Below are 27,980 nucleotides of genomic sequence, written 5' to 3'. Positions count from 1 at the left end.
GAGAGAGAGAGAGAGAGAGAGAGAGAGAGAGAGAGAGAGAGAGAGAGAGAGAGAGAGAGAGAGAGAGAGAGAGAGAGAGAGAGAGAGAGAGAGAGAGAGAGAGAGAGAGAGAAAGAAAGAAAGAAAGAAAGAAAGAAAGAAACTCTTTGTCTGCTCCAAAATCATCACCCAGCAGATCAGAAGCCCACAGGTAAAGGAGGAACAACCCTCCAGCCAGCTTCTTTCCCTGACGTCACCCAAGGAGCCTCACCTGGTTCTTTCGCCACCTAGCTAAGTTTCGCTCCCAGTCAGCTGATCCCTCCTCCTCTCCCGGCCTCTGCTGTCATCTGGCTGGGAGGACGGTAGCGGGAACAGCATTCTCACCTGAGGAGTCTGACAGGTAAGGAACCTGCTTGGCATCAGTGGGACCCAGCTCTTTCCCCTTCTCTTCCTGTTGACTGCCTCCTCCTTCAGACGGCTTCCTCCAACGGAGTTTGTAGGTGCGACGTACCTGTGCAGGTAAATGGAGGGGACAGTGCAAGGTATTAAATGTGGAAGGAGCCAACGGAATAATATTGTATTTTGGTAGTATTTTATTGGTAAAGTTTTATCTTTTTAATATTGTAAGCTGGGTAAGAGGGCTGGATAGATAGATAGATAGATAGATAGATAGATAGATAGATAGATAGATAGATAGATAGATAGATAGATAGATAGATAGATAGATAGATAGATAGATAGATAGATAGATAGATAGATAGATAGATAGATAGATGATAGATAGATAGATGCCGATGGATAGATAGATGGATGAATGAATGGATGGATAGATAGATGGATAGACAGGTAGATGGATAGATAGATACCAATGGATAGATGGATGGATAGATGGATAGAGACAGAAAGAAAGAGAGAGAGAGAGAGAGAGAATTTAGCATTTGCTGGCTGGGGAATTCTGGGAGTTGAAGTCCAGACATCTTCAAGTAGCCAAGGTTGAGAAACACTGAATTAGAATCACCGAGTCAAATCTCTCCTGTTTCATGACCTTTCTTGCCATAGTTGTTCAGTAACCCCCGCAGTTGTTAAGTGAGTAACACGGTTGTTAAGTGAATCTGGTTTTCCCCATTCGCTTTGCTCCTCAGAAGGTCGCAAAAGGGATCACACGACCCCCCCGGGACATGGCAACCGTCATAAATATGAACCAGTTGCCAAGTGTCTTCATTTTCACATGACCATGGAGACGTCGCAACGGTCGTAAGTGTGAACAAAGGCCCCGAGTCGCTTTTTTTTCAGCCCCGTTGTAACTTGGATGGTTCCCCGAACCAACGGTCGTAAGTCGAGGATTGACGGTCGTTTGCAAGACGCAGAAAATCTTGGCTAGAAAAGATTTCTAAAAAGGAGCAAAATTAGAATTTGTAGATCAGAAAAAAACGGGGGGCATTAAAAAAAAAATGTTGGCTGTGGAATTTTGACTTATTTATGCAAATAGGATTTTAAACACACCCCATTCGTTTGATTGTTTTTTATTATAGGGCTGATGGATTTATATAATAAAATAATATTATTTTATTATTATTTTAATTGTTTTTAATTATAGGGCTGAGCAACAAGGAAATCGTCTCTGGAAAGAAGCTGGGTGATTTAGGACGGTTCATCCTTGACGGTGTGCCCTGCGCCTTTCCAATTGGTTCCCTTTAGCGACTCGGCCTCCCGCCATGTCAACCTTATACCCATCGCTGGAAGATATGAAGGTTTATCACATGGTGACGGTGCGAACTGCTTTCTTCTCATCTCTGCGGAAGCCCCACTTGGAGTAGGGCAATGTAAGGGATAAGTGATAGGCAGATTCCGTTCTGGGTCTTAAGAGGTGCCAAGCACAGGTGGTCCTTGATTTACGACCACCATTGGGACCGGAATTTCTGTTGCTAAGCAAGGCGGTTGTTAAGTGAGTCACACCCAATTTTTTTTCTCTTGCCACGGTTGTTGAGTGAATCCCTGACATTAAATGAACCAGGCGGTCATTAAGTGGAATCTGGCTCTTTGCAGTGACTTGTTGGAGGTCAGCAGGGACGGTCACAAGTGGTGATCACATGACTGTGGGATACTGGCAATTGCTGTTTCTAAACCCTTGATTTTGATCACATGACTGGGGATGCTGCAATGGTCATAAGTGTGAGGATCAGCGTAAGTCACTTTTTTCAGTGCCGTTCCAACTTGGAATGGTCACTAAATGAATACTTGTTAATCGAGGGTTACTTGTATTACTCAACTAGCGCAAAAAGATTTAATTAGATTATAATTCATGTTCTAATCACTTTCAACAGACAGAGGTAGGTCTGGACTTACGACAGTTCATTTAATGACTGTTCAAAGTTGCACCAGGGCTGAACAAAGTGCCTTCGGACTGTTTTTCACACTTACGACCGTTGCAGTGTCCCCAGGGTCCCATGATCAAAATTCAGACGCTTGGCAACTGACTCATACTTATGACGGTCACAGTATCCCCGGGTTGTGTGATCCCCTTTTGCGACCTTCGGACGAGCAAAGTCAATGGGGGAAGCCAGATTCACACAACGACCGCGTGACTCACTTAACAACCGCAGCGATTCCCTTAACAACTGTGGCGGGAAAGGTGGTAAAAACGGGGCAAAACTCACTTAACTGTTTCACTTAGCAACAGAGATTTTGGACTCAATTGCGGTCATATGGTGAGGACTTCCGGCACAGGAAAAAAGAATCGGTGTTCTAACGATGGGTGGTTTCATTTTAAACAAAGGAGGGCTGAAAATGGGAGTTCACAAAAGGGCTGAAATGCAGCCCTCCTCTGTTAATGCGACACTGTGAAGTATCTTTCCTTTCTCCTTCTGCTCCATCCAGCCTTCCTCAACTTTAGGACTTCCAAATCATGGATTTCAGTCCCATAATTCCCAAGCCGTAGGGCTGGGATGGCGAACCTCTGGCTCGCGTGCCAGAGATGGTAGGCAGAGCCCTCTCTGTGGGCACTTCAGCCACCTGGACGTGGGGTTTATGGCACTCCCGCACTTGTGAAGACCAGCTGCCTGGCACTCATGTCCATGCCGTAAACCCAAAGAACAGGTGGCGCGTGCATGCATATCTTCGGATTTCCTGCGCTCCAGCATATTCCGCTTCGGGCACTTGGTGCCAAAAACATTCACCATCCTTGGCAGGGGATGATGGGAGCTCAGTCCGAAGTATTGGGAGAGGCTCCTGTGGGTTTCCTAGTTGGAAACACCAAAAGGTGGCCTCATCCTACCAACCCACTCGGAGTGGGAAGTCTTACCATCGTTGCCAAGAAGGTGGCGATGGAATCATTTCAGTTGCCTTTCTGGTTCTCCAACTTTCCTCATCCGATGTTCTCGAGATGGGCTAGATTTCAACACCCGGAACCGGATAGTTGAGATCTTGCCAACGGTTGGGCAATTTCCCCTAGTTCACCGAAGGAACGGCTTGTCTCCAGGAGATGTGGGTGCGCCATCTCTGGGAATTTTCAAGAAGATATAACCATTGGCCTGAAGTGGCATAGGGCAGTGTGCTGCCCCAGTAGTAGATACATTATATTGCCCAAAGTATTCGCTCACCTGCCTTTACTCGCATGTGAACTTACTATAAATGACCTCCCATCCCTAATCCATGGGGTTCAACATGACGTCGGTCCACCCTTTGCAGCTACAACAGCTTCAACTCTTCTGGGAAGGCTGTCCACAAGGTTCAGGAGTGTGTTGATGGGAATCTTTGGCCATTCTTCCAGAAGCGCATTTGTGAGGTCGCACACTGATGTTGGAGGAGTTTACGTGGCCTACCACTTCGTTGTTGTCGTTCCCAAACACTTCCACGTTCTCATAATACAGCTGACAGTTGACTGTGGGATATTTAGGAGCGAGGAAATTGAAGTTTGAAGTTTTATTTTATTTATATGCCGCCCTATTCCCTATAGGGACTCAGGGCGGCGAACAACTCAAACGGGAAAGGGAACATACAAAAAACAAGACAGGTATTTAAAAATAACCAACAACCACACCTGTCGAGAGGGGAAGGGAGCTCATCAACACCAGGCCTGCCGACACAGCCAGGTTTTAACGGCTTTTCGGAAGGCCTGGAGAGAGGGGAGGGTCCGAATCTCCGCGGGGAGTTCGTTCCAAAGGGCCGGAGCTGCCCCAGAGAAGGCCCTCCCCCGGGTGGTAGCCAGGTGGCATTGGCTGGTAGATGGCACCTGGAGGAGGCCGACCCTGTGCGATCTAATGGGTCTTTGGGAGGTAATTGGCAGCAGGCGGTCTCTCAAGTACCCAGATCCAATACCATGAAGGGCTTTATAAGTTATGACTAGCACCTAGTTAGAAATGTCACGACTGGATTTGTTGCGCTGGTGGCATCCTATCACAGTTCCATACTGGACTTCACTGAGCTCCTGAGAGCGACCCCTTCTTTCCCAAATGTTTGTCAAAACAGTCTGCATGCCCAGGTACTTGATTTTATACACCTGTGGCCATGGAAGGGATTGGAACACCTGATTCTGATTATTTGGACGGGGTGAGCGAATACTTTTGGCAATATAGTGTAGCTAGTGTAGGAATTAAGAGCTGTCTCCTTTAAGAAACCACACCACCTGGGAAATGTAGGCAGAGACTGCGTGATGGGAAACGTAGTTCCATGACATGGGAATCACATCTGTGTTTCTGATTGGCCACTGGGGCATTCTGTCTGTGTGCAAGAGATCAGAATTGTCTTCTCCTTCAAGGTAGAGCCGGGGGGTCTCAACCTTCCCAATGCCCAGACCCTTTAACACAGTTCCTCATGTTGTGGTGACCCCCCAACCATAAAATTATTTTCGTTGCTACTTCATAACTGTCATTTTGCTACTGTTAGGAATCGTAATGTAAATATATCTGATGTATTTTCATTATTACAAATTGAACATAATTAAAGCAAAGTGATTAATCTGCCAATCTTGGTTTGGGAGAAGATCAGGAAGGCTGGGATTTTCCGGGATAAAACGACTTCCTCGCCTGCCTCCAGCAGCAGCTCCTGGTTTCCACGAGTTTCACTTTGTTAATTTTACTTTTTTTACATTCCGTTCCAGTTTTCTTTCTTTCTTTCTTTCTTTCTTTCTTTCTTTCTTTCTTTCTTTCTTTCTTTCTTTCTTTCTTTCTTTCTTTCCATTCCTCCCTCCCTTTTCTTCTTTCTTTCTTTCTTTCTTTCTTTCTTTCTTTCTTTCTTTCCATTCCTCCCTCCCTTTTCTTCTTTCTTTCCTTCTTTCTTTCTTTCTTTCTTTCCATTCCTCCTTCCCTTTTCTTCTCTTTCTTTCCATTCCCCCCTCCCTTTTCTCTTTCTTTCTTTCTTTCTTTCTTTCTTTCTTTCTTTCCATTCCTCCCTCCCTTTTCTTCTTTCTTTCTTTCCATTCCTCCCTCCCTTTTCTTCTTTCTTTCTTTCTTTCCATTCCTCCTTCCCTTTTCTTCTCTTTCTTTCTATTCCCCCTTCCTTGTCTTTCTTTCTTTCTTCCTTCCTTCCTTCCTTTCTTTCTTTCTTTCATTCTTTCCATTCCCCCTCCCTTTTCTTCCTTCTTTCTTTCTTTCTTTTTCCCCTTCCTTTTCTTTCTTTCTTTCCTTCCATTCCTCCCTCCCGTTTCTTCTTTCTTCCTTCCTTCCTTTCTTTCTTTTTTCTTTCTTTCTTTCCATTCCTCCCTCCCTTTTCTTCTTTCTTTCTTTCCTTCCACTCCTCCCTCCCTTTTCCTCTTTCTTCTTTCTCCTTCCTTCCTTCCTTCCTTCCTTCCTTCCTTCCTTCCTTCCTTCCTTCCTTCCTTCCTTAAACACAGATTAAGAAGTTGCCCTTTAAATGGGATTTTAAACGGAGGCTTAAGCTACATCGAACTGTCCTTCCATCCCGAGTGGAATTCCTCAGGACGGAAGGAATGGGTGGGCGGGGCCTGTCCTCCCCTCTGGCCTCTCCTGCCAGCCCTTCCCGGGGCCCAAAAAGCCTCTGAGCTCAGTTTAGCCCGCAGGACAGGACCGGCAGCGGGGGTGGCAAAAGCAGCATCCAGGCCCAAGGTGCCTGCCTGGGCGAGAGCCCGTCCTGCTGGCTGAAGCAGGCAGCCCGACTGCCCCGCTGGTCTCCTGCTCTCCGGGCACCTTCGAGCCCCTGTGCAGGCGGCTGGGCTGAAGTGGCATCGCCGACCGTGCTCACTTCAGACTTCCGTCGGAGCCGAGGCTGATCCGCCACCCAGAAGAACCCGTCTCTCTCCGCCTTTCCCTGGCGTGGAGACCGGGCGGGGTGGCGCCTGGTTTGCGCCTGGTCTTCATACACCTGCCGCTTCAGGACGCACTCCTGAGCATGGGCAATGCCAGTGGAGGTGGATGGTCTTAGGCGACCCCTGTGAAAGGGCCATTCGAGCCCCAAAGGGGTCGCGACCCACAGGTTGAGGACCACCGAGCTAGAGAGGGATGCCGCTCATGTCTTCTCGTTTTATCATTATAGGCCCAGGAGAATGCTGTAGGGCCCCAGCCCCGGGCCCCCGTTCCGGGCCCTACCGCGAGAGAGATGCCGGAGCCGCCCACGGCAGATGGTAAGGTCCTCCAGACATAATCCAATCTTTTGGGTACTCCTCAAAACAAGCTCTTCTGTTGAGAACCGAGCAAGGACAGCCAGGAGCCCACAACTTTTGTAAGATGGGGGCTTCCTTCTGAAGCTCATGCCAGTAGCAGGATGGTGGAGCAAAGAAGGGGTATAGAGAACAGGGTGGGGGGAACTGGGAACAGGTGGACCCAAGGAAGGAATTGTTCCGACCCAGGTTTCCTTAAAAAGCAAGAAGCAGAGTCTTGGTCCCTGCAAAACCCCTTTCATTTACATGACTGTGAATCCCTTTCATTCACAGTCAGCCAGGCTTAGCAAACAGTCTTTCCGAGGAATCTTTATCCACATGCACCTTATCTCGTCTGGAGAGCTGCCAGATAACTAGTGTCCAAATGCAGGACAACACAATACTTGGCCCAGACTCTCTTGGAGTCACAAACAGAACTTTCCACTCTTGAACCGACCGAAGGAACGAATTGTTTCCTGCAAAAGCCCCCTCCCCATTCGCTACTCTTTTGTTCCCTATGGGAGGGGCCAATCACTGCTTTCTTAGTTGTTCTTGTCTTCTGGCAGCTCTGAGAAGAGAAACATCTTCAAAGAAAAACTAGGAAGCTCAGTTGCCTCCTGAAAAAAGCACCTCTGGGACTTGTACATGTATCCAAAGTTTTTGGCCCAAGCAATCATTGTGTCAGGGTTCCAAATAGCATCCAAAATTAAATCAGAGTCCAAGGCAAAGGATTCCTCAGAGTTCCCATTGATGAAGAGAGCCATGTTGGCACATCTGGGAAACCCCGAATCTGAAAGCTTCCCGGTTTCCCCCATCCAGTTGAAAGTTCAAGATCCTGCCCCCCACCCACCCACAAGTCCATCCCACGGTCCAATCTCCCACTCCCATGCTGGCAGTTTCCACCCATCCAGTTCCGGTCAGGTACAGAGGTGCAGAGACGAAGGATGACCTTGGCTTTTTAGAAAGAATGTTGTTATGGCTGCATAGCATCTAACTCCCTACAATTCCCTCTCCCATTTTACCACCATATAAAATGCATAGTAGAAGAATAGTGATTTGTGTGAAATGTGATTATGTGAAATGTGATTTATGACACAGACTGGGGGAGAGGGAAGGAACAGGTAAAGTTCAGCAATAAATCAAACAAAGCAGAGGCTTGACTGCGAACAGATCTTGCCTAAGGGGCTCCTAATAAATGACTGGGTTTGTATTGAAACTTCACTCGGTACTTATGAATCAATTAGGGCATTTCTAGGAAACCTCACATTTCGTCTGAGCCGAGACCAAATCATACCAGCTGGACAATCCTTTGAATAAATACTTATTTCTTCCTTTTCTTTTTTTTTTCCAGCACCCCCAGTTTTGTACCCAAACCTTGATGATCTCAACGATTACATGGGACTATCCCTTTCCAGTGAAGAGATCCAGAAGAATTTGGGCCTTGTCCCGACAGGAAGTTCTGTAAGCATTTTTGAACACAGCTGTGGCAGAGATTCCATGCGCCTCCCCCCCCCCCCCATATAGATTCATGTTCACACAGGAGATGGTAGCTTGTAACTAACCTAGGAGAGAGATCTTGGAGTCCTAGTGGACGATCACTTAAATAGGAGCCAGCTGTGTGCAGCAGCTGCCAAAAAAAGCCAACACAGTTCTAGGCTGCATCAACAGAGGGAGAGAATCAAGATCACGTGAAGTGTTGATACCACATTATAAGGCCTTGGGAAGGCCACACTTGGAATATTGCATTCAATTTTGGTCGCCACGATGTAGAAAAAATGTGGAGACTCTGGAAAGAGTGCAGAGAAGAGCAACAAAGAGGATTAGGGGACTGGAAGCTAAAACATATGAAGAACGGTTGCAGGAACTGGGGATGTCTAGTTTAATGAAAAGAAGGACCAGGGGAGACATGATAGCAGTCTTCCAATATCTCAGGGGTTGCCCAAAGAAGAGGGAGTCAAGCTATTCTCCAAGGCACCTGAGGGCAGAACAAGAACCAATGGATGGAAACTAATCAAGGAGAGAAGCAACTTAGAACTGAGGATGAATTTCCTGAGAGTTAGAACAATTAATCAGTGGAACTACTTGCCTCCAGAAGTTGTGAATGCTCCAACACTGGATATTTTTAATAAGATCTTGGATAACCATTTGTCCAGAATGGTATAAGGTCTCGTCCTGCCTCAGTTTGAAACTCTACGTAAGAACAATCCTTAACTCTATCTATTGAGAAAAGTATAGTTTCTATAGAGCAAGGGGGTTGGACTAGTAGACCTCCAAGGTCCCTTCCAACTCAATTATTCTATCCCAAATGTGTTTTTTTCAGGAGGCAACTGGACTTTCTTGTTTTTTCTTTTGAAGACGTTTCGCTTTTAAGAGCCGAGGTGGTGCAGTGGTTAGAGTGCAGTACTGCAGCCACTTCAGCTGACTGCTAAGCTGCAGTTCGGCGGTTCAAATCTCACCGGCTCCAGGTTGACTCAGCCTTCCATCCTTCTGAGGTGGGTGAAATGAGGACCCAGATTGTTGGGGGCGATATGCTGACTCTGTAAACCGCTTAGAGAGGGCTGAGAGTCCTATGAAGCGGTATATAAGTCTAACTGCTATTGCTATTGCTATTGCTTTTCATTCAAGACGCTTCTTCAGCTCAGGCTGGATGGTGGGGAAGCGAAGGATTTACAATCCTTGCAGATAGCTTGTCATTTTTTAGAGTTAGGGCTAATACAATTTGGGGTGAAGACCCTTTGAATAGTGTGGGAGTAGGAATGGATTTCCAGAGGGGGAAAAAATGCAGACTACAGGAACCATTTTGCACCACTCAGGTGACCCCGAGGACACGATTTCTGAAGATTTATTCTTTTTACGAAATGAGCCATGAGCCATGGTGGCACAGTGGTTAGAGCGCAATACTGCAGGCTAATTCTGCTGCCTGCCGGCTGCCTGCAATTTGGCAGTTCGAATCTCACCAGGCTCAAGGTTGACTCAGCCTTCCCTCCTTCCCAGGTGGGTCAAATGAGGACCCGGATGGTTGGGGACAAGAGGCTGACTCTGTAAACCGCTTGGAGAGGGCTGTAAAAGCACTGGGAAGCGGTATATAAGTCTAAGTGCTATTACTATACCCAATTCCTGCCCGTGACCCGTCAAAACCGCGTTCCACAAAAGCGCGGTCGATGAAATCGCGTATGTGACGTCATCACAACGCGACGAAAAAGATCGAAAAATTGAAATAAAAATTAAATTACAGCAAGCCAATTTACATAAAGGTAAGCGTTAGGTTAAGGGTTAAGGTTAGGGTTAGGTTAAGGGTTAGGGTTAGGTTTAGAGCGTTAGCGTTACGTTTAGCGTTAGGTTAAGGGTTAGGTTAAGGGTTAGGTTTAGGGTTAGGTTTAGGGTTAGGTTTGGGGGGGTTAGGGTAAGGTTTTCGCTTTATTTTTACATTTTTCGATCTTTTTCGTCGCGCTGTGATGATGTCACATACGCGCTTTCGTCGACCGCGATTTTGTTGTCCGCGGTTTTGTGGTGGAACCATTCCTGCCACCCTTCTTCATATGTTTTAGCCTCCAGTTCCCTCAGGATTGATGGATTCAACCCTGAGAGTTGAAATTCAACTTGGACCGTCACCAATCTTCTTGAATCTGAGGACAATAATCTCTTTCCTTCTGCATTGCTTCTTCAACTTGGCTTCCCTGGCAGGCCGTGGGCCCCTCTTCCTTAGCTCAAATTCCGTTGGTGGCTCCCGTCACAGGAAGCGACGCAGGGGTGCGTCGGGCGGAGATCAAACCCGGTTTGCGTGAGATCCAACTATGCAAGGACGAACGTGGGAAGACCGGACTGAAGCTGAGAAGCATTGATAAGGTCAGTGACAGGCTTCTAAATAGCATCCGAAAGTAAATCGGAGTCCGAGGCAAAGGATTCCTCAAAGTTCCAATTTATTAAGAGAGCCATGTTGGCACATCTGGGGAAACCTGAATCTGAAAGCTTCCCGGTTTTCCGCATCCAGTTGAAAGTTCAAGATCTTGTCCCCCACCCCCACAAGTCCATCCCACGGTCCAATCTCCCACTGCCATGATGGCAGTTCCACCCATCCAGATCCGATCAGGTGCAGAGGTGCAGAGACAAAGGATGACCTTGGTTTTCTAGAAAGAATGTTGTTATGGCTACCTAGTGTGAGAATCCTCCCTCCCATTTTCCCACCATAGAAAATGCATAGCAGAATAATAGAAAGTGTGGCAGGCCAAAGACTCACTTACTCTGAGAGTAAGTTTTGGACAGGGGCTCCTAAGCAGTCTGAGATCTACAATTGCTGGACCATCCTGGGGCCACCCCCGTTCTCCCACCTGTCTTAGGTGGATCTGGAGGTAAGATTGAAATAATAGGACTGACGAGAGTTAGGAGGATTTATCTGCCCCAAGATGGTTTTATCTCCTTTGAGAGCTGGCTAAACCAGCGATGAAACACTTCTTCCCTTTGAGGCGATCTAAAGACAAGGGATTATTTAATTGTGACGTACTGAGTTAATCCGGTGGCAGTGTTGTTAGCAATAGCAATAGCAGTTAGACTTATATACCGCTTCATAGGGCTTTCAGCCCTCTCTAAGCAGTTTACAGAGTCAGCATATTGCCCCCAACAACAATCTGGGTCCTCATTTTACCCACCTCGGAAGGATGGAAGGCTGAGTCAACCCTGGCAGATTCGTAGGAGAACCGGTTCAGGGGCATGGCAGGACTGGGTCACTGCCGGTTTCAGCGAACCAGGCCGCCAAGTCACTACCGGTTCAGCCAAACTGGTCCAAACTGGTCCAAACTGGTAGGAACCCAACTCTGATTATTGGATATAAATAGAAGTTTAGAAGTTTAATAACATTTGTATGCTGGCCAATCCCAAGAACCGAGGTGGCGCAGTGCTTAGGGTGCAGTACTGCAGGCCACTTCAGATGACTGTTATCTGCAGTTCAGCGGTTCTAATCTCACCGGCTCAAGGTTGACTCAGCCTTCCATCCTTCCGAGGTGGGTGAAATGAGGACCCAGACTGTGGGGGCGATGTGCTGACTCTGTAAACCGCTTAGAGAGGGCTGAAATCCCTATGAAGCGGTATATAAGTCTAACTGCTATTGCTATCTATCTATCTATCTATCTATCTATCTATCTATCTATCTATCTATCTATCTATCTATCATCTATCTATCTATCATCTATCTATCATCTATCTATCTATCTGGGTGAAATGAGAACCCGGATTGTTGGGGGTGATATGCTGACTCTGTAAACCGCTTAGAGAGGGCTGAAAGCCCTATGAAGCGGTATATAAGTCTAACTCCTATTGCTATTGCTATTGCTAATCCCTTATTGAAGGTTTGAAGGTTTGAAGGTTTATTGAAGGTTTATTGGGATTTATATGCCGCCCTTTTCCCCGAGGGGACTCAGGGCGGCTTACAACCACAGGGGAAGGGGGTGCAAGGTCAAAAACAAAACAATATGTGAACAAAGAAAGAAATAGTAAAACACAACTTTCATTCAGCAATCAAACACTCGGGCGGGTAATTGGAAGCCTATCCCCAGGCCTGCTGGGAGAGCCAGATCTTGAGGGCTGCGCGGAAGGTCTGGATAGTGGTGAGGGTACGGATCTCCATGGGGAGCTCGTTCCACAGGGTCGGAGCAGCAACAGAAAAGGCTCTCCTCCGTGTGGTCGCCAGTCGGCATTGACTGGCAGATGGAATTCGGAGGAGGCCCAGTCTGTGCGATCTAATTGGTCGATTTAGGGAGGTAATCGGCAGAAGGCGGTCTCTCAAGTACCCAGATCCACTACCATGGAGTGCTTTAAAGGTGGTCATCAGTACCCTGAAGCGCACCCGGAGACCAACAGGTAGCCAGTGCAGCTCGCGGAGGACAGGTGTAACGTGGGCGAACCGCGGTGCGCCCACTATCACTCGCGCGGCTGCATTCTGGACTAGCTGTAGTCGCCGGATGCACTTCAAAGGCAACCCCATGTAGAGCCCATTGCAGTATTCCAGTCTAGAGATCACAAGGGCTCGAGTGACTGTTGTGAGAGGCTCCCGATCTAGGTAGGGCCGCAACTGGCGGACCAGGCGAACCTGGGCAAATGCCCCCCTGGTCACAGCTGACAGCTGATGATCAAAAGTCAGCTGTGGGTCCAGGAGGACTCCTAAGTTGCGGACCCTATCTGAGGGGTATAAAATTTGACCCCCCAGCCTAAGCGTTGGTGTATTAGCCAAATTATTGGGGGGGAAGCACAATAGCCACTCGGTCTTGTCCGGGTTGAGTACCAGTCTGTTAGCACTCATCCAGTTCTTAACGGCCTCCAGACCCCGGTTCATCACGTCCACCGCTTCATTGAGTTGGCACGGGGCGGACAGATACAGTTGCGTATCGTCCGCATATTGGTGGTATTTTATCCCGTGCCTCCGAATGATCTCGCCCAGCGGTTTCATGTATATGTTAAATAGAAGGGGGGATAGGACCGAACCCTGAGGCACCCCACATGTTAGGGGCCTCAGGGACGATCTCTGCCCCCCGACCAACACCGACTGCGACCTGTCCGAGAGGTAGGAGGAGAACCACCGCAAAACAGTGCCTCCCACTCCCACCTCCCGCAGTCGTCGCAGAAGGATACCATGGTCGATGGTATCGAAAGCCGCTGAGAGGTCAAGGAGAACCAGGATGGACGCATAGCCTCCATCTCTGGCCCTCCAGAGATCATCGGTCAATGCGACCAAAGCGGTTTCTGTGCTGTAACCAGGTCTGAAGCCGGACTGGAAGGGGTCAAGATAGCTAGCTTCCTCCAAGGCCCGTTGAAGCTGAAAGGCCACCACCTTCTCAACAACCTTCCCGATAAAGGGAAGGTTGGAGACAGGACGAAAGTTGTTTAAAATGGCTGGATCTAACGATGGTTTCTTCAGGAGGGGTCTCACCACCGCCGTTTTAAGTACGGCGGGGAAGTGCCCCTCCCGAAGGGAGGCGGTGACAACCGCCTGGATCCAGCCATGCGTCACCTCCCTGCTGTTGGCAACCAGCCAGGAGGGACACGGGTCCAGAATACAAGTGGAGGCACTTACAGCTCGAATGGCCTTGTCCACATCCCCAGAGGCAACATCCTGGAACTCAACCCAGAGCTGGTGTGGCAAGTGGTCCTCCTGTGTCTCAGCTGGATCTACTGCGGTGGAGTCCAAGTCCGATCGAAACCGAGCTACTTTGTCCGCCAAGAATTGAGCATAGTCCTCAGCCCTACCCTGCAAGGGGACTCCCGCATCCCTCCTATTGAGGAGGGGACTCCGGGCGGATACATACGTGGTTAGAAAAAAAAATGTTAAAATTGCTTATAGATTATAAGCCAGAAATATTTTTATTGGGTATAGTACCAGACAAATATAATAAGGGGGATTTTTAAATTTATTTAATATTGCATGTTTTGACGGCTGCAAGAATTGTATTTGCACAGTATTGGGAAAATGAGGAAAGGCTGAGAGAAGCAGATGCAAATAAAAAAAATATTAGATTGCGCAGAAACGGATAGACTGACATTAAAGATAAAAGAAAAGGAAGAGTGTTTTCAAATATGGGATTTGCTTTGTAAATGGTTGGATAGTAGAAGTAGAAATAGCAGTAGCAATAATAGCAATAGCAGTAGACTTATATACCGCTTCATAGGCCTTTCAGGCCTCTCTAAGCGGTTTACAGAGAGTCAGCATATTGCCCCCAACAATCTGGGTCCTCATTTTACCCACCTCGGAAGGATGGAAGGCTGAGTCAACCCTGAGCCGGTGAGATTTGAACCGCTGACCTGCTGATCTAGCAGTAGCCTGCAGTGCTGCTTTTAACCACTGCGCCACCTTGGCTCATATTAGGAGACAGGGAAACATTGCTGTGTAAAAAATTGACGCGGACAATACACTGCTCAGAACGCACTTGTGTACGTGAATTGAAAATGTATAAATAAAACTTTATTAAAAAAGAACTTGAGAAGACTCTGTTTCATCCAGCAGGGACTTGTCTAGACCAGTGTTTCTCAACCTTGACAACTTGAAGATGTCTGGACTTCAACTTCCAGAATTCCCCAGCCAGCTGGGAGTTGAAGTCCAGACATCTTCAAGTTGCCAAGGTTGAGAAACACTGGTCTAGAGAATCACCAGAAGTCAACTCTGGCTTGAAGGCCCACAAATAAATCAATTTTGTAAGCACCTTTAATTACATCTTCTTCTTCTCAACGTTTCCTCATTTTTCCAACACTGTGCAAATAAAATGCTTGCAGCCATCAAAACATGCAATATTAAATAAAAGAATCCCCCCTTATTATATTTTTCTGGTACTATTCCCAATAAAAAATATTTCTGGCTTATAATCTATAAGCAGTTTTAACATTTGTTTTTCCTAACCACGTATGTATTTTTATCCAATAATTCTTTACTTTCACACGTGTCCACCATGTATGACATCAGGTGGCGCAGTGGTTAAATGTAGCACTGCAGGCTGACTGCAGTTCAGCAGTTCGGCTGTTCAAATCTCACCGGCTCAGGGTTGACTCAGCCTTCCATCCTTCCGAGGTGGGTAAAATGAGGACCCGGATTGTTGTTGGGGGCAATATGCTGACTCTGTAAACCGCTTAGAGAGGACTGAAAGCCCTATGAAGCGGTATATAAGTCTAACTGCTATTGCTATCAGGTGCCTGGAGTTTGATTATAATTTCCAGCATTTGGCAGGCATGTTTTTAAACATCTCTTCGAGTTCTTATTGGGAACCTGGAAACTTGGGGGGGGGGGTTGAGCAGATAACTACAGTTAAATCAAGAGATGGCAGTTTGATTGATTGATTGACTGATTTTTGTGTGCCTTCAAGGCAGAACTGAACCCTGGGTACTACGTGGACATATTCCTGCTGTTTTCTTGGTAACCCTTTCAGAGTCTGTGGGCCATTGTCATCTTCTTCTTTGGGGGAGGGATGGACTGCCCCAAGGTCACCCCCTCTGTCTGGGTGCCCAAGACAGAACTTGAATTTGGAGTGACCGTTTCCCAGATTTTAGAATAGAACCTTAAGCTGCAACCCCAAGCTGTTGTGGCCTCCAGCAGCCGAATCAGAGGAGGACGGCGAGGCGTGGGAGTCAGGATCAGCCTCAAGGCAACCTGGGAGCTCCAAGGGAGAAGAGGGAATGGAGATGTCAGAGAGAGAGAGAGTCAGAGGCAGAGCCTGGGCCGTCCGTCAGTCCTCAGATGGACAGTCAACAGCCTCCAGGTCTGGTGGTGGCTGATGAGGAAGAGGAGGAACTGCTGGGTCCAGTGCCTGACGCGTAGATGCACAGAAGGCAGAGGAGAGGAGAGCAGTGGAAATCTATGGGCCGGTCCTTGGGACGGAAGAGCCACCGCTGCTAGCAAAGCCCTACCCGAGCTCTGGGGATGAAAGGCAGGGGGTGGAGATGAATAGATGTGGCAGAGGAGAGGAGAGCAGAGGAAATCTATGGGCCGGTCCTTGGGACGGAAGAGCCACCGCTGCTAGCAAAGCCCTACCCGAGCTCTGGGGATGAAAGGCAGGGGGTGGAGATGAATAGATGTGGCAGAGGAGAGGAGAGCAGAGGAAATCTATGGGCCGGTCCTTGGGACGGAAGAGCCACCGCTGCTAGCGAAGCCCCTCCCAAGCTCTGGGGATCAAAGGCAGGGGGTGGAGATGAATAGATGTGGCAGAGGAGAGGAGAGCAGTGGAAATCTATGGGCTGGTCCTTGGGATGGAAGAGCCACCGCTGCTAACAAAAATAACTCCATTCTAGTTCTGGGGATCAAAGGCAGGGGGTGGAGATGATGGGTCACACAACTATTCATCTCCCTGCCGGATGGACTTCTTAGCCTGCGGCGAGAGAGAAAGGTTTTGCCGGCGCTCCTAATTAAAGGAATCTTTTGAGTTCCCTTCAGTAAACTTTGTCGCCTTTGGGGAGATGGGTCAGAAGAGGTCCTCACAAGGTGGAACCAACCCCGTCTTCTCCCGCAGGGACTCTTCGTGCAGTTGGTCAAAGCCCACTCTCCTGCAGCTCTGGCGGGGCTGCGTTTCGGCGATCAGATCCTCCAGATCAACGGGAGGAACTGCGCGGGGTGGAACATGGACAAGGCGAAGCGGGCGCTGAAGAAGGCCTCGCCGGAGAAGATCCTTATGGTGGTTCGGGACAGGTGAGGACGGGTGAGGGGGTGTCAGACAGGTCCATTGTGTGCCCAGTGGGACCAGGTTCCTCATCTATGAGATTCCAGTCCACGTGGTCCTCTGGAGAACGTTGACAACTTCTCTTCTTGACAGAATAAGACTTGAAGAAGATTTTGCAATGCGCTCTACATGGGGCTACCCTTGAAAAGCGTTCGGAGACTACAGCTAGTCCAGAATGCAGCCGCGCGAGCGATACTGGGTGTACCGAGGTACACTCATGTTACACCTGTCCTCCGCGAGCTGCACTGGCTCCCTATCGGTCTCCGGACGCAATTCAAGGTGTTGGTTATTATCTTTAAAGCCCTACATGGCTTAGGACCAGCGTACCTGCGAGACCACCTACTGCCACATACCTCCCAACGGCCGATAAGATCCGACAGATTGGGCCTCCTTAGGACGCCGTCAGCCGGACAGTGCCAGCTGGCGGGCCCCCGGAGGAGAGCCTTCTCTGTGGCTGCTCCGACCCTTTGGAATCAGCTACCCCAGAGATCCGGACCCTGCCCACTCTCATGGCCTTCAGGAAAGCCGTTAAAACCTGGCTATTCCGGCAGGCCTGGGGCTGTTGACCCCAAAATACGGTCCAGCGCCTTTTAGAACGGAGTGTATGGTGTGCTGTTTTTAAATCTATCTTTTCTTTCTCTGCATTTTATTTTTTTGATTTATTTCTGTACTGTAAGCCGTCCGGAGTCCTACGGGATTGGTCGGCATATAAATGTTATTAAACTTGCAAACTTGGTGCGCACATGTGGAAAACAGCCCTGAAGAATGCCCCCAAAACAGGGCTTTTTTTGGGCCGTTTTCGGGCTGTTTTCAGACCGTTTTCCGACAAGTTTTTGGCCATTTTCTGGGTCATCTTCAGTGGCCAGCAAGCCACTCCCACAAAGCAGGCCACACCTACAGAAGAGGTTCTAAATTTTTTTGAAACCCACCACTGTCTGCCATGCATGCGTGGGGTGTGTGTGTGTGTGAGAGTGGTCAGGCACGCATGTGTGTGTGGTGGCAGCGGGGGGGGGGGACTGCGGCACCCCCTGTAGCCCATTTTTGGTCCCTTGAGGCTGCAGGGAGGCCTGTAAGACCCAACATTGGGCAGTGTGTGCCTGTAATACATGCATGCGCTGGGGAGGCGGGCTGGTGGTGCAGGTGGATTGCATTATGGGTGCAGGCTGTTGCATGCACACCCATGCTTTCGGCCCATGGCAGCCAAAAGGTTAGCCATCACTGCAGTGGTGGGTTGCCAAATTTTTTTACTACCGGTTCGGACGTGCTCCGCTGCTTGCGCGCGATGCTTCTGCGCATGAGCAGAAGTGCCCGGGCAGGTGGGTGGATCCTCCTCCTGCCGCCACTACTCCTGGTTCACCCAATCCGGGCCGAACCGGGAGCAACCTACCTCTGCATCACAGGTATAGAGTCTCCTGCTTGAGCCGGGGGTTGGGCTAGATGACCTACGAGATCCCTTCCCACTCCGTTGTTTTCTGTCGGTTGTCAAAAACCAATTATTCCCATGGCAACAGTCAGGAGGAAGCCTGACCTTTGTCCTCCTCTGTATGTTGGCTAGGCCTTTCCAGCGAACGGTGACCATGCACAAAGACGGCTCTGGCCATGTGGGTTTCGTCATTAAGCGAGGCCAGATCACCTCACTGGCCAGAGACAGTTCTGCGGCCCGGAACGGACTCCTCACCAAGCATCACATCTGCGAAGTCAACGGACAGAACGTCATTGGCCTGAAGGTGAGCATCGAACGCAGAACAGTGGGTTCTCCTTCCTTCTCCTTCTCCTTCTCCTTCTCCTTCTCCTTCTCCTTCTCCTTCTCCTTCTCCTCCTCCTCCTCCTCCTCCTCCTCCTCCTTCCATTTTAGCACTGACGATATTCCCTAGCTGGGTGATGAAACGTTTGCAAGAAAACCGCCCAGCTCAGAGAGCCCCAGGGACTCCTCCAAGGCTGCTCTTGTACTCCCTCTTTGCAACGCCGCGTAACCTGATTGTAGCCTCTCCCTTCTCCAGGACAAGGAGATCACCGAAATCCTGGCCAACGCTGGAAAGATCATCACGCTCACCATCATCCCGGCCGTCATCTACGAGCACATGATTAAAAAGTACGTCTCCGAGGCAGGGGTGGGTTTCAAAATATATATTTTTTTACTAGCGGTTCGGTGGGTGTGGCTAGATGGGGAGGGGCATGTGACCGAGTGGGCGTGGCCAACTCGACGTCACTCACGCACACTCGGTCACATGATCCCCTCACCAAGCCATGCCCACCGAAACGGTGGCGGAAAGTTTTGACGGGGGGGGGGGAGAGAGGTCTCCAGCCTCACCAGAGCTAAGGGGGCGCCTGGAAACTACCCAGTAAGAATAAAATAGTTTTTGTCCTCCCCGGCTCCCAGGAACACTCTGCAGGCTTCAGCAGGGCTGGGAGAAGGGAAAAACACCTCTGTTTTTTGCGAAAAATGGGCAAAAAATGCTCCGTTTTTTGCAAAAACGGGTAATTTTTGCCTTCCCCCAGCCCTGCTGAAGCCTGCAGAGTGTTCCTGGAGGATGGGGGAAAGCAAAAACACCTCCGTTTTTTGCAAAAAACGCCGCATCTATGGGATCTCTCTGGGACTGGCATGCACACACCATTAATAGCAATAGCAATAGCAGTTAGACTTATATACCGCTTCATAGGGCTTTCAGCCCTCTCTAAGCGGTTTACAGAGTCAGCATATTTGCCCCCAACAACAATCCGGGTCCTCATTTCACCCACCTCGGAAGGATGGAAGGCTGAGTCAACCTTGATCCGGTGAGATTTGAACAGCCGAACTGCAGAACTAGCAGTCAGCTGAAGTAGCCTGCAGTGCTGCTTTTAACCACTGCGCCACTTCGGCTCAGTCATTAAAAAGGGGGGGAAATTACGTTTTTTCTATGAAGATTGTTCTGCCCATGTGCAGAACAGGAAATCAAGATGGCATTGCCGAGGATAGAACCGGTATGGTGACGGGTCCGGCCGAGTTACTATCTATTTGGCTGAACTGGGCTGTACCGGTAAGAATCCACCTCTCTTCCGAGGGCTGAATGAGCGGGTTTCAAAGGATGCTGATAAAGTACAACAGGGAATTCTAGTTTCACTTGCACCCAGAGCCGAGGTGGCGCAGTGGTTAGGGTGCAGTACTGCAGGCCACTTCAGCTGACTGTTATCTGCAGTTCAGCGGTTCAAATCTCACCGGCTCAGGGTTGACTCAGCCTTCCATCCTTCCGAGGTGGGTGAAATGAGGACCCAGACTGTGGGGGCCGATATGCTGACTCTGTAAACCGCTTAGAGAGGGCTGAAAGCCCTATGAAGCGGTATATAAGTCTAACTGCTATTGCTATTGCTATCCTTCCAATTGGTGCCTAGTTGAGATCAGAGCAACCTGTCAAAAAACTGGAGCCGAGATTGATTTATTGAAGCCTCGTCAAATAACCAAAATTTAATCGGCAGAGGAGGACAAAGGGAAAAAAAAAATCAGATGAGCATAGCAGACAACGATTTGCACAATCTCTGGGTGGTCCTCGATTTACGACCACAATTGAGGTTTGAATTATAAGTCGTTAAGTGAGTCCCCGGGAGGCCGGGACTCCTAAATACGAGTCAATTTCAAAAGCATCTGAATGTTGATCCCGCGAGAATGGGGATGCTGCAGTGGTCGTCGGTATGAAAAATGGCCGCAAGTCCCTTTTCCCAGCTGTAACTTGGGACGGTCGCTAAGTGAACTGTTGTAAGTCGAGGACTGTCTGTATTTTTTAAAACCGAGACTGATTCTGTCTCTTGGCTTCTCTTTCGTAAGGCTCTCAAGCGGATTAGTCAAGTCGTCCATGGATCGTTCGCTCCCCGATATATAAATTTTTCGCCTCCTTCGTTTGATCTCCGATGTGAGCTGCACAACTGCCTGGAATTCTCTGGAATTATTCTAGCAAGAAGAGGAAAAGAAAATAATAATGGACAAATATATTGCTCTCATCTTTTTAACGTGCATTCAAGTTTCTAGGCCTCAGTACTTATCTTACCACCATTTTTCAGTCTTGAAATGGTGGCTATTGTTTCGGCGGGAGGAAGGGAAGCCGTCAATATTATAGCTCAGATATGATTTTTTGAGAAAATGCCATTTTTTCCCCCCCAGCGGCCACTGCTGGAACAGCCTAAGATGGTTTAGCCATGTTCCATGTTTCTTAAACGTGGCTACTCTTTAAGACGTGTGGACTTCAATTCCCAGAATTCCCCAGCCAATATGTTTTAAGAGGAGTGAGTCCCCTCCGGGGAATAGGGCGGCATAGAAATATAATAAACTAAACTCAAACTCAACTCCCAGAATTCCTGGCTGAGGAATTCTGGGAGTTGAAGTCCACAAGTCTTAAAAGTGGCCATGTTTGCAGCTCTACCAGCTGGGAATTCTGGGAGTTGAAGTCCACAAGTCTTAAAAGTGGCCATGTTTGCAGCTCTAGCAGCTGGGAATTCTGGGAGTTGAAGTCCACAAGCTTTAAAGTAGCCAAATTGGAGACTTGCTGACTGTGGAATTCTGGGAGTTGAAGTCCACAAGTCTTAAAAGTGACCATGTTTGCAGATCTGCCAGCTGGGAATTCTGGGAGTTGAAGTCCACAAGCTTTAAAGTAGCCAAATTGGAGACCTGCTGACAGGGGAATTCTGGGAATTGAAGTCCACAGGTCTTCCATCGGCCAAGATTGGATACCCCTGCCACAGGCTCCCCTGCTCGAGCATGGGGTTGGACTAGAAGACCTCCAAGGTCCCTCCAACTCTCTTATTCTGCATTCTGCAGCCTATACCTAGTCTTCAACTTGCGACCGCAATGGAGCCTGGCATTTCTGTTGCTAAGTGAGACAGTTGAGTTTTATCCCATTGTACCACCTTTCTGGTCCCCGTTGTTAAGTGAATCACTGCAGTTGTTAAATTAGTCACGCGGTTGTTAAGTGAATACGGCTTCCCCATTGCCTGTCAGTGGGTCACAGGAGGGGATCACGTGACCCCGGGACACTGCGGCCGTCATAAATAGGAGCCACTTGCCAAAAATCTGAATTGTGACCACGGGAATGCTTCAATGGTCGTAAGTGTGAAAAGCGGCCGTAAGTCACTTTATTCAGTGCTGCTGTAACTTCAGATAGTTGCTAAGGGAACTTGTATGTTGAGAATTATCTGTATTTTATTTTTGATTTCTAGAAAGCCTCCCCTTTTTGAGTGCTCAGTGGCTAAGACGCTGAGCTTGTCGATCAGACAGGTCGGCAGTTCGGCGGTTCGAATCCCTAGAGCCGCATAACGGAGTGAGCTCCCGTGACTTGTCCCAGCTTCTGCCAACCTAGCAGTTTGAAAGCACATAAAAATGCAAGTAGAAAAATAGGAGCCACCTTTGGTGGGAAGGGAACAGCGTTCCGTGCGCCTTCGGGAGTTGAGTCATGCCGGCCACATGACCACGGAGACGTCTTCGGACAGCGCTGGCTCTTCGGCTTTGAAACGGAGATGAGCAGTGCCTCCTAGAGTCGGGAACGACTAGCACATCTGTGCGAGGGGAATGTTTACCTTTACTTTAAAAACAGAATCCTCTAGTGACCCAAACAATATATATATATTTATTACAGCCACCAAACAGAGAAAGGTTACAGAACAATGGGAATTAAACTCCAAGGGTGCGCACACAGCTATTCAGTTCTGTATTTAAAAATATATAGATTTTTCTTCTTCTTTCAAATATAGTCATACATGGTAATTCCTGGCAGAGCTTTGGATAGCCTAACAAATGTATGTGTACACACACACACACACACACACACTCACACACACACACACAAAGACATCACACACGAGGCTGGTTTCCTAGCATACCAAAACACATTTTCCCCACCAAATCCCCATTCCATTGAGATGTGCTAATTCAACAGATGCAGCGGTCCTGTTCGCCCGGCTGCAGAAGTTTGCACTCAACCTCTTTGCCCGTTTTCGAACCCGGCGCTCTCGGTTGCCCCCCTCTGGACTCACTCCCCCCCCCCACCGAAGGATGAGGAAGATTCGGGGGGCAGGGTCTTTGAGGAGGTTGCTTCCAATCCAAACTCAAGACGGTGAGGAAGGATAGGCTGCCGATTTGCGAAGCTGGCTGCCGGACACGGCTGCTTTCAAGAGCACCTGGGACCGGCTGTCCTCAGGACAAATGGAAAGCAAACCCCGTGGCAGGATAGACTCTGCAGCCGCACCCCCAGAGAGTCAGGAGAGATTCTGGGGTGGGTTCCTGATCTGCAAAGTTGGCTGCCGGACACGGCTGCTTTAAAGAGCACCTGGTTATCCTTGGGACCAATGGTTTGCAAGGCGCTGGACGTAAAGCACGTCCGTGGCAGGTGGGATTGTGCAGCCTCACCTCACAGAGATAGGGGAGATTCTGGAGTGGGTCGCCGGTTTGCAAATTTGGCTACCGACACGGCTGCTTTAAAGAGCACCTGGCTGTCTCCTCGGGACCAACAATTTGCAAAGTGGCGGACGTAAAGCAAGTCCGAGGCAGGGGAGACTGTGCAGCCTCACCCCCCAACAGGGATAGGAGAGCTTCCGAGGTGGGTTCTCAGTTTGCAAAGTTGCCTGCTGACACGGCTGCTTTAAAGAGCACCTGGCTGTCCTTGGGACCAACAATTTGCAAAATGACGGACGTAAAGCAAGTCCGGGGCAGGGGAGACTGTGCAGCCTCACCCCCGACCGGGATAAGAGAGCTTCCGGGGTGGGTTCTCAGTTTACAAAGTTGCCTGCCGACACGGCTGCTTTAAAGAGCACCTGGCTGTCCTTGGGACCAACAATTTGCAAAATGACGGACGTAAAGCAAGTCCGGGGCAGGGGAGACTGTGCAGCCTCACCCCCGACCGGGATAAGAGAGCTTCCGGGGTGGGTTCCCAGTTTGCAAAGTTGCCTGCCGACACGGCTGCTTTAAAGAGCACCTGGCTGTCCTCGGGACCAACAATTTGCAAAGTGGCGAACGTAAAGCAAGTCTGTAGCAGGGCAGACTGTGCAGCTTCACCCCCGACAGGGGTAGGAGAGTTTCCGGGGTGGGTTGCCGGTTTGCCGACTTGGCTGCCGACATAGCTGCTTTAAAGAGCACCTGGGACCGTCTGTCCTGGGGACAAACGGTTGGCAAACTGGCGGACGTAAAGCAAGTCCGTGGCAGGGGAGACCATTCTGAAAAACCAAGGAGGGCAGTCTTAACAGTCATGAAAGACAAGCCAACTTTGGGGAACAGATTCCCCCCCCCCAAAAAAAAGGTTCCAGCAAGGGTGCGTTGCATGCGACAGTGCAGTGCAGGCTAACCTTTTTGGTCGTTGCGTGCCGAAAGCACCACTCATAATGCAATGTCCGTGCGACACCCCAGCATAAAGCCAAAAGCAACCCCTAATACAATGCGCGACACCCCCGGCTGCTCCCCGCTCCCCTGCGCATACATGCTGCACCTCCCACACCCCTAATAGGCCTCCCTGAAGCCTCATGGAACCAATAACAGGCTGTGCGGGGGGGGGGGGGGGCGCCACACCTCCTACTCCCCCTGCTTCCCCCCACCCCACCATGAGTGCGCAAGCCCTCACCCCCTGCATCTCCAGCATACGCAGCGGAGACCCGAAGACCAGCTGGGCTGTGGGAGGCGCGCATGCATGCGCAGGGGAGCTGAGCTGGGGCGACAGCTCCCGTGCCCACAGAGAGGGCTCTGTGCGCCATCTGTGGCACGGGTGCCATAGTTTTGCCCTCACAGATTTCGTGTCTCTCCCCTCCCCCAATGGGCTGGAGGATCTTGAGAAGGAGGGTCATGTGAAACGGGGGCCCTGGTCTGCAAGAAATTCAAATGGTTTCAAATAATTCATCTTTTCTTCCCCCACCAGCAGCCAAGATTTATTACGCTCCCTCTCCAGGGTGTATCAGTGACAAGGGGGTCCCCCAGATTTTCCGATATGGAGACCCCCCCCACCCCCGAGCCTGGGGCTGTGTTTGTCCTGCCAGAGGTCATCAGCAGCGCCATTCAGCCCAACTCAAGGGTAGAAGATCCTCCTTCCATCTTCGCTGATCTTATGTCCCCCCTTCTCTTCTGCTCTTCGCCCCCTACCAGAAAATCCTTTGCTTATCTCCCACTCCACTCTCCCCCATCTCTCTCTCCATCTCTCTCTCTCTCCATCTCTCCCTCCCGCCATCTTTCTCTCTCTCTCCATCCCCATCTCTCTCTCCATCCCCATCTCTCTCTCTCCATCTCTCTCACTCCATCCCCATCTCTCTCTCTCCATCTCTCTCTCCCTCCCCCATCTCTCTCTCCATCTCTCCTTCCCTCCATCCCCATCTCCCTCTCTCCATCTCTCTCTCTCTCCATCTCTCTCTCTCCATTCCCATCTTTCTCTCTCTCCATCTCTCCCTCCATCTCTCTCTCCATCCCCATCTCTCTCTCCATCCCTCCATCTCTCTCTCTCTCCATCCCCATCTCTCTCCATCCCCATCTCTCTCTCTCTCTCTCCATCTCTCTCACTCCATCCCCATCTCTCTCCCCATCTCTCCTTCCCTCCATCCCCATCTCTCTCTCTCCATCTCTCTCTCTCCCTCATCTCCCTCTCTCCATCTCTCCTTCCCTCCATCCCCATCTCTCTTCCATCTCTCCCTCTCTTCATTTCTCTCTCTCTCTCTCCCTCTCTCCATCCCCATCTCTTTCTCTCTCCATCTCTCCCTCTCTCCTCATCCCCATCTCTCTCTCTCCATCTCTCTCTCTATCCCCATTTCTCTCTCTCCATCTCTCCTTCCCTCCATCCCCATCTCTCTCTCTCCATCTCTCTCCCTCCCCCATCTCTCTCTCTCTCTCCATCCCCATCTCTCTCTCACCATCTCTCTCTCTCCATCCACCAAGCAAGGAGCTACTCAAGGAGTAAGCTGTAAGCAGAATTATGCCGATCCAGGCAACAACGGGGGAATTCTCTGCTGAACTGAAAAATAATTCTGTGTGCCACATCGGGGCGCAAGATTTTCTATGGTAAACAAAGGGGTTGTTAAGTGAGCAGCGTCCGATTTTTGCCGCGCCTGTGAAGCGGATCTTTGCAGTTGTGACGTGAGCGAATCACAGAGTTGTTAAGGGAATCCAGCTTCCTCCATCGATTTTGCTTTTGAGATGTTCTCTGGAGCAACTGTGGCAACTTTAAGCCTGGTGGACTTCAACTCCCAGAATTCCCCAGCCAGCTCGCCATCCCTCGTGTTGGGCGGGGGGCACCTATGGTGGCCAAGTGCTAAGGCGGGACTTCCTTCACTCTCGTTATGACTTCCTTCCTTCCTTTTCCTTCCTTCTTCCTTCCTTCCTTCCCTCTTCCTTCCTTTTCTTCTCTTTCCTTCCCTCTTCTCCTTTCTTCTTCCTTCCTTTTCTTCTCTTTCCTTCCCTCTTCCTTCTCCTTTCTTCTTCCTTCCCCTCCTTCCTTCTTTTTCCTTCCTTCTCACTTCCCCTCTTTCCTTCTTTCTCTTTGTCCTTCCTCCTTCCCTTCCTCCCTTCTTGGATGCTCAAATGCAAAAGGGGAAACTTTTTCTCCTTTGGTTTTGCTTTCAGTTTGTTTTGCTATCCCTCTGCCAGCGAAAACGGAGCCCGAGGGGGCTGCACATCCCCCCCCCCATGCCCCATTTTCGGCCGTGATGGTCTTCTGCAGCCCTCTACCAGCAAAAATGGAGCGGGGGGGGGGGGCTCAATTATCACTGGCAGAGGTATCGTGGGCCAGTCCTTTGCAGTTGCCAGGATGGCCCTGTGGGTAACACCTAAACACCTCTGTGGGCCGGATGTGGCCCACGGGCCTTAATCTCAAGGCCCGCGGGCCGCACCCGGCCCACAGGGGTGCTTGGATCTGGCCCGCAGGACACATCCCTGTTCCAGGGAGTTGGAAGACTCCCTTTTCTTTCTTTTTTCCCTCTTCTTTTCCACTCTTTTCCCTTCCCTATTTTTCCTTCTTTTCTGCTTTTGCATTTTTTCCTAGGTTATAGCATCGATTAATAAAATTGTCGTTAAAAAAAAAAGAAGAAAAAGAATTGCTTTATACTTTTGAGGTCTTCAAATTTGGCAACTTTTAAGACTTGGGGACGTCAACTCCCAGAATTCCCCATGCTGGCTGGGGGAATTCTGGGAGTTGAAGTCCCCCAAGCCTTAAAGTTGCCAAGTTTGGGGACGGCTGCTTTATGCCAAATCTTCCCATCTTGGCTGGGGCATCTTGATAGGATGGATTTCGACCCTCGGAATCCCTGGTTAGCGTAAACCGTGAATGGTTGGGAAAACTGACTTTTCACGATGAGGAATTTGGGCAGCCTTTTCGGAACGGGTTCCTAACTTATTTCGTTCCTTGTTCATTTCTGATTTTTTTTTTTGCGTTGCGCCTGAGCATGAGACGCGCGACGTAGACATTCGATATATGAAATAAGAGATCAATGAACAAACCCTTCCAGCGCATCTCTGCGGAGAATGAAAAGTCCCATCGCCTGCCACAGTAGTAGACGGGAGGCAGTCTGGTGTCACATATAGGGACACTGGCTATGGAGGCATAATCCTCGTCTTATGACCAGAATTGAGCTCCAAATTTTTGTCGCTAAGTGAGACATTTGTTAAGTGAATTTTGCTCCATTTTACGAGTTAGCAACACGGTTGTTAAGTGAATCTGGGCTCCCCCACTGACCTTGCTGATCAGAAGGTTGCAAAAATTGATTACATGACCCCAGGACACCGTCATAAATACAGGTAAGTCCTTGACTTACAACCGTTCATTTAGTGACAGCGGCCCTGAAAAATTATGACCGTTTTTCACACTTATGACCATTGCAACATCCCCATGCTCACGCGCTTTACATTCCGATGCTTGACAACTGTCTCACATTTATGACGGTTCCCTGTGATCTCATTTTTCGTGACGTTTTGAGAGGCAAAGTCAAAGGGGAAGCCAAGATTCACTTAACAACCAAGCTACTCATTTAACAATTGCAGTGATTCACTTAAGAAATGTGGCAAGAAAAGTTGTTAAATGGGGCAAAACTCACTGAATGGATTTCCCCCCCCACTTAGCAACATGAATCCTGGGCTCAATTGTGGTCGTAAGTCGAGGACTACCTGTAGCCAATTTTGATCACAAAATTTAGGGGATGCTAAAACAGTTGTAAGCACCACAAGTGGCCCTTAGTTCATTTTACGGTGCCGTCGTAACTTCAAACGGTCACTAAATGAATCGTCGTAAGTCGAGGAG

The 27,980-nt window shown here is 49.3% G+C and overlaps 1 protein-coding gene across 1 annotated transcript; it reads left to right on the top strand.

Annotated features, from left to right (window-relative positions):
- The first annotated feature begins 1,607 nt into the window (after positions 1 to 1,607).
- SDCBP2 (syndecan binding protein 2) lies at positions 1,608 to 20,760 on the top strand. The gene is made up of 8 exons (XM_087720890.1): positions 1,608 to 1,748; positions 6,469 to 6,556; positions 7,923 to 8,032; positions 10,256 to 10,417; positions 16,552 to 16,727; positions 18,314 to 18,485; positions 18,759 to 18,850; positions 20,558 to 20,760. The coding sequence occupies exons 1-8, from the start codon at positions 1,695 to 1,697 to the stop codon at positions 20,610 to 20,612; spliced, it is 909 nt and encodes a 302-aa protein (XP_087577016.1). The 5' UTR covers positions 1,608 to 1,694; the 3' UTR covers positions 20,613 to 20,760.
- The last annotated feature ends 7,220 nt before the right edge of the window (positions 20,761 to 27,980 follow it).

This window comes from Thamnophis sirtalis, unplaced genomic scaffold (genome assembly GCF_051295495.1).
Source record: "Thamnophis sirtalis isolate CommonGarterSnake01/CBP01778 unplaced genomic scaffold, rThaSir2_p1.2 scaffold_7, whole genome shotgun sequence".
Classification (NCBI taxonomy): Eukaryota; Metazoa; Chordata; class Lepidosauria; order Squamata; family Natricidae; genus Thamnophis; species Thamnophis sirtalis.
The sequence above is the reverse complement of the archived record's forward strand: the minus strand, read 5'-3'. Positions and strand labels throughout refer to the sequence as shown.

Bases quoted from the DNA above. Each gene is read 5' to 3' on its own strand.
- SDCBP2 (XM_087720890.1), top strand. From the start codon at position 1,695: ATGTCAACCTTATACCCATCGCTGGAAGATATGAAGGTTTATCACATG. The intron at 1,749-6,468 runs GTGCGAACTGCT...TTATCATTATAG, and splicing joins AGGTTTATCACATGGTGACG to GCCCAGGAGAATGCTGTAGG. The intron at 16,728-18,313 runs GTGAGGACGGGT...TATGTTGGCTAG, and splicing joins CTTATGGTGGTTCGGGACAG to GCCTTTCCAGCGAACGGTGA.